We start from the raw sequence: 12496 nt of genomic DNA, 5'->3' as shown, positions 1-12496 counted from the left end.
ACAATTAGCACAGTAAGGCTTTGTATCAGATTATCAACCCCTTGAGCCACCCATTTCCATACTTTCACTCATCTATTGCATTGACTATTTCACATTGAGACAAAGGCCTGTAGGATACTTTGCTCCAATGGCTCAGAATTATACAACTGTTGCTCTCTCATTAATATACCACATATATTCCTTTCTCCACCTAATACACTGCAATTTTTACCCACTACAACAACACACACAAAATACATGGGTTCATGTCCACAAAGGCAGTGTTGATACAGAATCTTTGACATCAAATTTTTGGCTTGCCTGATAAAAAGCAGAACTTTGTAATGTTTAATAGACCTAGTCATTAGTGGGATCTAAAATCCCATTGTATTATGTGTAGGAATAAATCAACACACGAGACGAGGTTCAGGGGAAAAAATAGTGTTATCCAATCATTTTGCAGTACCCACGTTATTTTAGAGATTCACATCTGGGATGATTCCAGAGACAATAGATTAAAAAAAGAGTCTCAGAAAGAAAGTCATCTACACTGATAACATAATTAGGAATTAATTAGTATAGGGAAGGTACATACTGTTTCTGACATGCTGTCAAGCACAGAATGCATTTGAAGCAAAATATGTTATCTATTTTTGGTCCTCTTTCTCAATTTCTCTTTTCAAAGTAAAGCTGTATGGAACTCTTTCCCCCCACCACAACATTCAAGCATATCCCTGTTCCCAGGAAGCATGTTCCCAGCAGAAAATGTTAGTACACTGTTCATAGATCTCTATTTTCAATTTTCTGACTCCTGCTTTCTACGAAATTGGATCACTTCTTCATGAGTCTCTTGCTTAGATATGACAAAGATATTGACAACGGTAAATTCACAAAGAACAACGCATGAGGTATGATACTTTTGAAGCTTTTTATTTAAAGTAAAACAATTTAATTTTTAACCATTAAGACACTTCTGAAACATCTTATCCACAATACTTTTAAATCTAAGTTTTTCAGAATGAAATATTTGCTGTATATTTTAATACTAAAAAGCACCACTTTTGCTGTTCCATTTCTCTTGTAGCAGTCATTTGCTGTGCCAAATCGTGTGGTTACTCTGTAATATGGACACGCATTTCCTTGGAACTAGGTTGAAACCACAAGACATTTTCACTTGTTCAGACTTTCTTCACTCGGACGGGCAGCACATATCATACGTCACCAACTATGTTTCAATCCAGTGACAACGTTGGGATGCTTACAGGTAACCATTCTGCATGCTGTGAAGGGGTTAGCTACATGTCACACACTGAAGTTAATTTGCATGGCTATGATAGAAGCATTTTCCAGTGGCTCCCAAAGCGATTTGCAAACTATGCTGACTGTATAAATTTTAAGTAGGAATCACTTTGCCTGCCACTGAACTGTGGCCTCCTGCGGGGTGGAACATACAACTGTTGACCAGTACACATGAACCCCACTTTCCCTTTAGGACAGGAAATGAAGAATAGATACCAGATTTAAAATCACAGGGCGAATTTTACTAAGCAGACTAAATTTAGCTATCCAAACACATTAGAATCTATTCAACTTCATTATTACCATGGGCACTATATATGTAGATGTTTTGTCTTCAGTGGGACCTGGGGCTGCTCAACACCTCTGAAAAAAATCAGAAAATATATGTCTAGGTGTCTAAAAATTAAGAACCTAAAAAGCATCCAAGTTTGAAAATCTCAGTTATCAATATCAAAATTCTGCCAATACGAAAAGGGTATACGAATAATAGCATAGTAAACCCTATATAAGTAATCAGAAATACAGTGTCAGATTGATAGTTTATAAATTTCTCATGTTGCATCATTCACACTATATCAGTTAAAGAAGCAAACTAGTTTCATGAAAACTCCAACCTGAACATTGACATAAGTTTTAGACATACACTTACTATTGTAAGTATTGCAACAACTTGGTGAGTAAATAAATACTTAAGAAGTTTGGATCTTAAAGAACAAATTGGTGTAGTGAATTACATACAACAAAATATGGTGGCACTAATAGTGACAGACTCCAGGACTTGAATGGGGCACTAGTGGCTTATGTTGTCACCAGATCCCCTCATTGGAATTATTTCATTGGAAATCCCCATTGTTTCCATATGACATAACAGTAAACTATCATAATAGGGATTCCATTGTGCTAATCCAAATACAAGGCTACTATTCTTCAGCCTCAAACTGAATTAGAATTCAGTATCCATCTACTTATGATATTCACTTTGTGATTATACATTCATTCATTCCATTCAAAGAAGGGATTTATTGAGCAAAATGTTCAGTATACAAAATTTCATATTTCATGCAAATTTCAAAAATTTAATGACTTTCACCACTCAGGTCTGATGAAGAAGTTGGTATCACTATGTGATAGAAAGATCATTTTTCATTAAGGTATTCAGTCTGCAAAACATACTTAAATTTTCAGTTACACATCAGGTAACAATACCATGGAACAACTGCAAAAGCACTATTACAATTTGCGATAGTCAAACAAGGACACACCAATTAAATTTTGATACAGGGCAATGTTTAAATTATTTAATGTAACTCATGACTACTTTTTAACCCAATAAATTATTACAATAAAGTATCACTTTCACAATTTATTGCAGATTGAAAGTTTGTAATGATAAAAATATCTGGGGTGAAATCCTGGCTCTTTTGAAGTAAATGACAAAACTCCTACTGACACATTTATTAAATTTATTTGTCTCCATTATGGGACACTACATTAAGTAGAGATCTTAAAATACTGAAGTGCATACCCACACACACTTTAAATGTGTTTTTAATTAATCTAATGCTAAATGCATTTTCAAATCCAGCTTTTAGATGCTAATAGGCTATTTAATATTTTATTTTATTTGAGTTTTTCCATTTACATCCATTATGTACTTTGGGGTTTGTGCACTAGAATTTTTCTGCCCTCTGTTATTTTCATCTGGAAAAGCTCATAGGAAAGTAGAAGGTCAAGAACAGTTGAGTTTGTGACATGAACCAAACTTTGGTTTGAGTTTGTGTTTGTGACATGAACCAACTTATATAGGGTCATGTGTCACCAAACCAAAGTAACTTATCTAGTGTCAAGTAGAACCCCTAGCAAAATCCTTGTCAAAACCTCAGAGCTCTCTCAGTTTATATCACCCAACTCTGACAGAAGTTTTTAGCTTGAACCCTCTTCACATATTTAAATAGCTAAAATAATTGCTTGAACTGGTAGCTGGTTTGATTCTCTTAATGATGATTGGGATTTATAGGGCCATCTTGCTTAGTCATGCCGTTTGCTTTCCTCACTGTGAAAGCTAGTTTAGTCCTTAAACAAAGCATTGTCTTATTCCCTTTTTGATTTCATGTTTCTCACTCAAATGTCCCAAGGTTTTCTCAACTTCTCTAACTAAACAGTAACGTATGTGTTTAAATTTGGTGCAGTTGCTATTAAGCAGTGAAAGAACTTTAATGCATTAACTCTATTTTAATATTTAACTATTTCAGTTTTACAGTATAAAACTTGAGAGCTGGAAATGGTCACACAGGTGGATCTGAAGAGTCTTTCAAGTTAATTCAAATAAATTAAATATTTTAATTGTCCCCCTCATGCTTAGTATTCGCTATTTCTCTGGGGCAGCGGGGGAGGAGAGGGGAACAGTTTGTAACCTTGTTCTGTATTTTGCCAAAGAAGTAGCCAATCCCTGATCAGTTTAATGTAAGGCAAGTCGTATCGGATTCTCTAGGTTTGCTTTCAAGGATTCCAGAAACACTGAAGCCAGTTTGTCATCCACCATCCGACTGTCGCTTGACAATGTCACTGTCATAAGCTGATGCTGCTGAAGTTTCTCGTTCCCTTCTTCATCTTCCACAATCTTGAGTTCGGGTCGAGCTCGCCCCACAGCTAGGATGCAGGCTTGAGGAGGGTTTATGACGGCAATGAAGCCACTGATGCCAAACATGCCCAGATTGGAAATACTAAAGGAAGGAGGAAAAGTTTATGTACATATTGTACGTGTTACAGGAAGATATCACCGCATCGTCACACAACTGAGATACACCCAGCTGTCGAAAAGTCACTACTAAGGGAATTTGCAGTGGCAGCCTCTTCTTCCTCCAGACAGATTAGCGCTGCCCAAAAAATGAGAGGTATGGGCTGAACAGGAGGCCTAGTTCCAGGCATCTGTGAAAAGGCCCATTCAGCACATCAAAACTGCAGCCTCTAACAATGGGAGTCTGATTTCAATGTATAGTGACCCTCACCCTGGAATAAACCCAGTGGGATGGCAGCAGTCAAATCTCTGCCTGCTGTCTCCTATGAATGAATCCTATCTGCTGAGTAAGGTGTTGCCTGATGCAGGGAAGCACATAAAAGATATGATGCAAAACTCTATCTAGCATTTGAATTCAGCTCCTGTACCATAGCGAAGTTCTAATGATTCACAGAATACCTACTGTCTAATATTTCACAAAAGTATGATAAAGAAACGAGCACAAAGATGAAAGAGGCAGAGTGCAGGGAGGAAGGGGACTAGCTATTGCGCCTCAATGCAAATATATATAGAATCTATAAGCCCTAATCCTTGTGGTCAGATGATGAGTACACACCACTGCTGAGGAGTGTGCAAGCTTTAAGCCAGCTTTGCACCTCACCTGAGCCAGATGTGTGCCAGGTTGGACCCCAGATGTAACTGAGGGGTGCTTCAATTTACAAAGGCTAATGGTAATGCCAGTGTACCATTACAGCAGCTGGGTATCATTGGGGCACAGGTAAACCCTGGTCCTATCCTGTTTCCCAAGGGCATGCCCCTATTTCACTCATTGGAGGTGGCATACAAGCCATTACGGTGACTCTATACCACCCCAAGATGACTTTATGACTTGCTACAAGAAGGATCTAGCCCAATGCCTCCATTTATTTTTAGATTTATCATCCTTCCTTTGAAACCTGTGTGGTGGTGTTTTTTCTTCTCCCCCCGCTAAAGCCATTTCTGTTAATGAGGACATCCATCCCTGCACTGCTGGATTCCCATTAGCTTTTTCTGCTGAAATGCTTATGATCATCTAGGAGATATTTTCTTTTGACAGCTGCTTCAGCCTGAAAACACCATGCAAAATAAATAGTTCTGTGCTCTAGGCTGGTGTAGTCCAATTATACTACCCATATTAACGGATCTCTCTCTGTAAAAGAGCTTTAAAAATGTCCTGAGACACACTAGTAATATAGTCACCAATTATCCATTGTAAATGCAAAGATTTGTGTTAATACCATAATTCTGCACAGTTGAAAAAAAAATCACACTTAATCACTTTAAAAAGTCATGAAGTTCAGGTTTCCACAGTAACGTTAACCACTCTCTGTTTAATAGTGTTCTGTTTCTCATAAGTGTAATACATTAAGATGCACATTAAGCCACAAAAAACTCAATCAGCATATGTTCAAGGAAGCCAATATAAATTTGTTAGGAAACTTAACTTTTGTATTGCCTTGCATTTAAATGTTAACATTTTGTTTAGCACAAATCATTTCATTTCTTCTTGTACATTTAAAAAAAATGGGGGGGGGGCGGGGGGATAACTGCTAAATACATGTAAATTGTGCCATTTAAGTTTTGAAGTTTACATCTCAAAGATCAGAGTGGACTAAGGAGGGTTATTTCCCAGCTATGGAGCAGCTTTTGTTTGGCTGGAGACCTTTTTCTGCAAGGCTGGGTTAAATGAGGCGAGAGTACACTGGTTTACATTGCAGTAGTCTTTGCAATAAAAAGGCATTTTAATTTTTTTAAAGCTTAATATTTACATTATAAAGTAAATATTTGACTCTGTGTTCTCTTAACTACTAAATATAATAAACAAACAATCTCCTGCAGATGGACAGACATGCAAAATAAAAGCCAAAACCCTTTTTCTCCTCTCAACAGACTTGGCTGTATCAAGGTGAACCTGTCTGAAAACTGTGAGGGTTCTTCTTTTGATATAGGAATCTCAGGCCTAGATTATCCTCTCTAATTTGCAGGTGTAGATCACTGCATCTCTTTTCAAAATCACAATGTGGTTTCACAGATACATTGGCTGATTTTATAATGTGACATGTTAATGCACATCTGAATATCTGAGAGCCAGTCGTAGCTCTAAGCTCATATTGTATCTATTAAATTGGTAAAAAAAAAAATTACCTGAAAGATCCTCCTTGGTATTCTTCAGGTAACAGTTTTCCATCTCTTGCTTTCTTTGCGAGAGCCTAAGAAAGTGAAGATAGAAAATAAAATCCCAGACCAAGTTATACCGCTCACACAGAATATTAGTAAAATTCCCTCTCTGCTTTTTGGTCTACACAAATATTTGAGGCAAATAGTTTTGCTATTTAAAAATGACATTGAAAATGATTAGCTGCTGCAATTGTGCAAGATGTGAGGGGTGAGACATTTTGGATGAGGTGTCTGGGGAAGAAGACTAGGACTGGTAGCCAGAGAGATTGGATGAGGAGCGGGAAGGGGTAACTGGCACTGGCCGGCATTCAAAAGAAAGGTTGAGACTCTGACAGAGAGCCTGGATGTGGAGACTAGGACTGGACAGACAAAGAGAATGAGACTTGGATGAGACTCCTGAGCAGAGATTGGGAATGGATAGGCAAGGAGAGTAGAACTGGGATGAGGGCCCCGGGATGTGGATGAGTCAGGACTGGAACAGGGGCAGGTTGGGGAGGATAGAGCAGAATGGATCAAGTGTAGGCAAAACAGGCAGAAGAGTCTGTACTCACTACAGCACACCCTCCTCCAGAGCCTGGAATGGAACCCACGATTCCTGAGTCTCACCATTCTTCTGCTATAAGCAAATATCTGGGAAACCCACTGGCAAAGTGTCCCATCTTCCTGTAGGGCTGGTCCACACACAGGATAATAGAAGTAGTAGGTTATCAGTTACTCTGTTAGTTCAGTAGAAGTGGTCTGTGTGAGAGAGCGAAACCTGCTGATGAACCGTGTGTGTGTCAATATGATGTCTGTAGCATGGGGCACAGGTCACTTGCTGGAGGATTCTCTGCTCCTTGAAGTCTTTAAACTACGATTTGAGGACTTCAATAGCACAGATATAGGTGTGAGGTTTTTTTGTGTTTTTTTTTGTTTTTTTTAGGAGTGATGGGTGAAATTCTGTGGCCTGCGTTGTGCAGGAGGTCAGACTAGATGATCATAATGGTCCCTTCTGACCTAAATATCTATGAATCTATGTCAGATAATTAAATTTGTTTGTTTTTTTCTAGTTTGCTTTCTTAAAAACCTAGGGAAGTACACACAAAAAATACACTAAAAGAATATTATTAACATTGCAATGTCAAGCACTCAAAAGTTAGGAAATGCCTTAATTTAGCCCCCTTCTGCATATACATTACTATACAGTCTTTAATTACATGATCACATACTATGTTTGACCCATAGGAGCCCTATTTCATTCAGTATACTGGATGGACAGTGCTCACTTAATGAGCTGCTATTCTGCTCAATATTTTGTTTTCTCCTCATTATTCAGCATGTTGCCCAAGGCCTTATTTGCTGCACACTATCCATACCCTGCTCTAAAGGCAGAATTATTAGTTTTCAAATGGGCTTGTCTATGGCATTTATCACAATAGTCTCTCAGCACTTCGCAAACATTAATCCATCCTCACAACACATGGGAGATGGGGAGGGGGATATTACCCGCTTTTTATAGATGGGGAGCTGAGTCATAGAGGGATTAAGTCAGAAGAATGTTGGCTCTGTGGTTAAGCAGGTGCTAACTTATCCCATATGTTATGGGAATGCTCCTACGTCCATATGTTTTGGGCAGAACTTAATTGCAGAATTAATTATTTTCTATCAAAACTGTGTTGCAAACTAAACATGTAATTTTGAACCTAACGGATGTTCGTTAGATGCTGAATAAATCTGAAAAACTTTGGCTTAGCAGAGTACTAATAATTATTAAAAGACTAGCACTAAAAAAAGTGAAAATCCAAACAGCGACCAATAACTGAAGACTGGAGCATACACATTGTAAGCGTGGTCACCATGGAAAGAATTGAATACGGTAACAAATACCCAGGAAAAAGCTTTCAGAGATATGGGATGCTGTCCTGAAACTATCTGACTGATCCTATTCAATGCATGCTCCCAACACCTCCTCTCTACGAACTTCCTTCCCTCCCTACCTCTATTGCCCTTCTCTAAGTATTGCTTTTATTCTTCATCTTAATTTTTTTAATTAGATGTATTTTTATATACATTAATTTGCTTTGTCACCTACAGAAAGGAAAAAAGTATACAGACTGCATTGCCTTTATCTATATTCTCAAAATTCTAGTGCAGGTCTGAACCCATCTCCCTCTGATTGTAATTTTGGAAACAGTTGCTTTTTCCTGAAAAATCAGAGAGAGATGGGCTCAGATCTACACAAAGATCTCAAGAATATGAGTGGAGGGAATGCAGTCTGTATACTTTTTCCTTGCTAGAGGCAACAAAACAAATGATGGATTTCCCACAGTTTCATCAGATATGAAGGAATATTTAGGTTTAGTTAAACTGATTGAAAAAAAATTCAAACTACATTGCTCCCTTTATAAAAGTGTTCTGATAACAGTATATGTGGGATTTATTTGGAAGAAAAAGGTCTAAAAATTTACTTTAACTGCAGAAGTCATGGGAAATAAACTGAAAGCTTTTCTTGTTAAAAAACATAAAATCCTAGGTAAGGCAGGATGATCTAAAGTTTAGGGCAGAGGCCTGGGTTCTCTTCCTGTCTGCTGAGAGGCCTTGGGCAAGTCACTTCACCTCCCTTTCCTTAAGTGATCCATAACACCTTCAAATCGCCCCTCAGGACACCAGGTTTCTATAAAGTCCACAGAGAATGAATCCACGAATAAGTGACAGTGACATGACACTTTTTGTGTGAATTTTGTGTATGTGAACAATACTGTATCAACAGCCTTGGAGACATAAAGTTCACTATGCACAGAACAGGTACAGAGGCTGTTCAAATTTCCTCATGCTCTGCTGCCATTGTACCATAACTCTGACCTTGTTGAACCAGCCAGCCACAGAGGTTAAGAGGGTGATGCAGTCTCTATGACCATCCAAACTTCAGTCTTTCTAGTGGAAGGTCAAGAAGGAGAATATAAGGAGATATGTGGGAGATTTTCAATGGCACAAATGGGAATTAGGCACCTATCTGCCATGGTAACTAACTGCCCTTTGTGCCTTTGAGAATCTCTTCCATAAAGAAGAAAACCAATCACGCTTGTTTGGCAATTTTGGGGGGATAAATTGTGGATGAGGGGAGCATATGGATGTAATCTATGTGGATTTTTGTACAGAATTTTGCACTGAGTTTAAAAATTGCTTGGACAAAATCTTTGCCGAGTGGACTGAATACTGGCCACGAGCAATGGGCAATTATAACCAGCAACGTATAGAGTTGGGGGAGGTTTCTAATGGGCATTTCTGGATCAGTTTTAAGGACTGGTCTTACTTAATGAAATTCATACAGGCTACTAAACTGGAAGTAGTGGGAAACTACAGTGAGGACAGAGAAATAATGCAAAAGGAACCAGAAATATCAGAAATGTGAGTAGAAAACTACACGATATTTGAATTAGGATAAAGCAAACTAATACAGGTGGAGAAAAACATTGTCAAATGTAGATGCTCAATGGGAGGAAGAAATCGTGGGAGGAAGAAATCGTGGCAGCAGCACTACTGAAAAACTTCAGGGTAAGAGTGACCAACAGATCTAAAATGAGATTTCAATGAGAAACGACTGCAAAAAGGCCAAATATAATTCCAAGCTACACAGATGAAGGCTCCAAATCATGGAGCTGGGAGATAATAGTCCTAGATGATGGTGTGACTGCTCCAGGAATACCAAGTTCAGTTCTGGGTACCCCATCATCATAAAGATAAGACAAATTAGAGGGAGGTTAGAGGAAAAGTAACAAAATACTGAGAGGGCTGGAAAGATTCATTTATGAGGGAAGATTAAAAGAGAGAAATATGTCTACAATTGGCTAGTGATAACTGGGGAGGATGAAGAATAGAAACTTAACAGTCTATAAACATTTGGTATGTTTAAACACTAAAGATGGGGAAGAATTATTTATTATAGTACACAGGGATATCAGAATGAGGGGCAATGGTATCAAATTTGGAAAAGGAAACTACAGTCTATATATCAGGAAAAACTTCCTGATAGCAAGATCCATTTGCCTGTGAAATAGTCTCTCAGGAAGTGGTGCAAGCCCAATCGCTTGGAATTAAATTGGACAAAGCACTAATACAAACTGTAGCAAATAATATTGCATTAGCCATATAGAGGTGGACTGGTTGGTCTAACATGTTTAATTGGTCAAACTGGTCTTTTCAGTCTCTAAATTCTAAAAATTCTTATAAATCTGTCCAATTAGTGCCAGATATGGTGATTTTCTTTTTGGTGATGCAGTCACCTGCCCACTAGAAAATGAATCCAACTCATTAATTGTTGTTTACTGTGCTGTTGTAGCCATGTTGGTCCTAGGATATCAGACAGACAAGGTGGGTGGTCCAAATTCTGTGGGTAAAAGAGAAGCTTTCAAGCTACACAGAACTCTTCTTCTCTTCCTAGACCTGAAGAAGAGCTCTGAGTAGCTCAAAAGTTTGTCTCTTTCACCAAAAGAAGTTGGTCCAATAAAAGATATTACTTCACCCACCATGTGTCTCTGAGAATCATCAACTCATTTCACACACGCTACCAAACGGTCTTGTTTAGTCACGAGTGACTTCAGCTAGATTTCAACCAGTGACCTAAAGGATAAACATATATTTTGTCATTAGTCCTTTGCACCAGTCAGTCCTCTTGGATTATTAAGTATTTCTGTTTTTTTGGAAACTACTTCTGAGACAGAATCTCTCTCTGAGAAGTGATAACAGTTAAGCCATTAAATTGCTCACAAAATGAAATTTAGAAATAAACTACCATAATGATACCAAATGGGAAAACACGATTTATAACAAAAGCTTACAAGAACTCTCAGTAAGGTATTGCATGTTGTACTACACATGAATGAGAAGCAGGAAAGTCTTTTGTGAATGGTTGTGATTAGAATGCAGTGTGTTATATTAACAAATCCTAACTACAAAACATCTTTTAATGTTACACCCATCTTAGGGACTTCACAAATATGAAGGAAAGGATTCAAAAGCCAAACAGCTCTATAAATGTTTTTACTTATTATAATAGTTTGGAGTTTTAACGAGTTCATAAACAATGAGTTTACAGATAGCCACAGTTCAAAATGCAACATTAAATATCTGAATAAATAACCTTTGTTATAAATCCATTTTCCTTTCCTTTTTCAGGCTCTTATTTTTTCCCGTGGAGAAAATGTTATTTTTTGTTATGAAAAAGGGCAAGTTACAGAGGGCAACATTACATTTCAAAAACTTATATTATAATAGCCAGTGTGAAATGAACAATGTCTTACAATAGGCTAAAAATGTTTCAATACCAACTTGGAGAAAGAGAGAAGAGGACCAGACTCTAAGATTCTTACTGACATTGAAGGGACTGCTCAAAGAGTGAGGTACAATTCAGTGTCAGGGCATCAGAATGTGGCCCAAAGAATTTCCACTCATTTAGTTTTTTGGAGGTTTGCTTTGAAAAACTCAAAGGATGAAAAGGAAAAGCTGTGTGTAATTTGTTCAGAAACAAAACAAATTTCAGTAAATTCAATTAAAATATGTTCTAGTATTTATACTGTAAGAAGGTAGATTTTAGGTTTGCTTCAAGGTAGAAATGGAGAGTTGGATCATCCAGAGCAAAGAGCAGCATATTAGCAGATGTAAATGATTTAGTTAAATTACAAAGGGGGTACCTCTTATGTAGCACTGTTGTTCTGCCAAACTCCTCTTTCATAGTCACCTGTTTGCCTACAGAAAATCTGCAGGAGTATCAAGCTCTCTCTATCCTCCATACGTGGTGATGCTTCTAGATGTTTCTTCCTTTACGAATTAGAACTTTGCATACAGTGCAAAACATCAGATAGTCCGCTTTTCTACTAAAGAGATCAAAAATTTGCAGACATTTCCTACTTTCTTATCTGCTTTTGTCTGCCTTGATGTTGCTTCTGCTGTCAGTCTTCTCTAAAAGGGTGACTCCTGTAGGACAGTCAAGGTAGTCAGAGCCTGGTCCACAGGCTCAGATAGAGAAAGACACCCTGAGCAGGCCAGCTGCCTTCGGCCCTACTTCCAGCACATGTCAATTTGGGGAATTCACTTACATTTGTGCTTCAGCTTCTCTATATTACAATGTGCATAATACTTACTCTGCTTACTTGCTTTAATACTTTTTACTTTTACAGCACCTTCTTGCAGAGAATCATGTGCACTTTATAAATAGTAATGAACTAATCTTCACAACTCCCTTGTGATATAGCTGTTTTTATCAAGTTACAGATTAATGTTTGTACA

At 37.8% G+C, this 12496-nt stretch overlaps 1 protein-coding gene across 3 annotated transcripts in view; it reads right to left on the bottom strand.

The window, feature by feature from the left end:
* Nucleotides 1-893: 893 nt before the first annotated feature.
* PDHX (pyruvate dehydrogenase complex component X) overlaps nt 894-12496 on the bottom strand; it is a 99216-nt gene continuing 87613 nt past the window's right edge. For all 3 annotated transcript variants that reach the window (XM_073347928.2, XM_073347930.2, XM_073347931.1), the window contains 2 exons: nt 6200-6264; nt 894-4001 (listed from right to left, as the gene is read on the bottom strand). In XM_073347928.2, coding sequence (XP_073204029.1) covers nt 3737-4001; nt 6200-6264 — 330 coding nt within the window. In that variant the 3' untranslated portion in view covers nt 894-3736. The remainder of the gene's footprint in view (nt 4002-6199; nt 6265-12496) is intronic.

Source organism: Lepidochelys kempii, chromosome 6 (genome assembly GCF_965140285.1).
Source record: "Lepidochelys kempii isolate rLepKem1 chromosome 6, rLepKem1.hap1, whole genome shotgun sequence".
NCBI classification, from domain to species: domain Eukaryota; kingdom Metazoa; phylum Chordata; order Testudines; family Cheloniidae; genus Lepidochelys; species Lepidochelys kempii.
The sequence above is the reverse complement of the archived record's forward strand: the minus strand, read 5'-3'. Positions and strand labels throughout refer to the sequence as shown.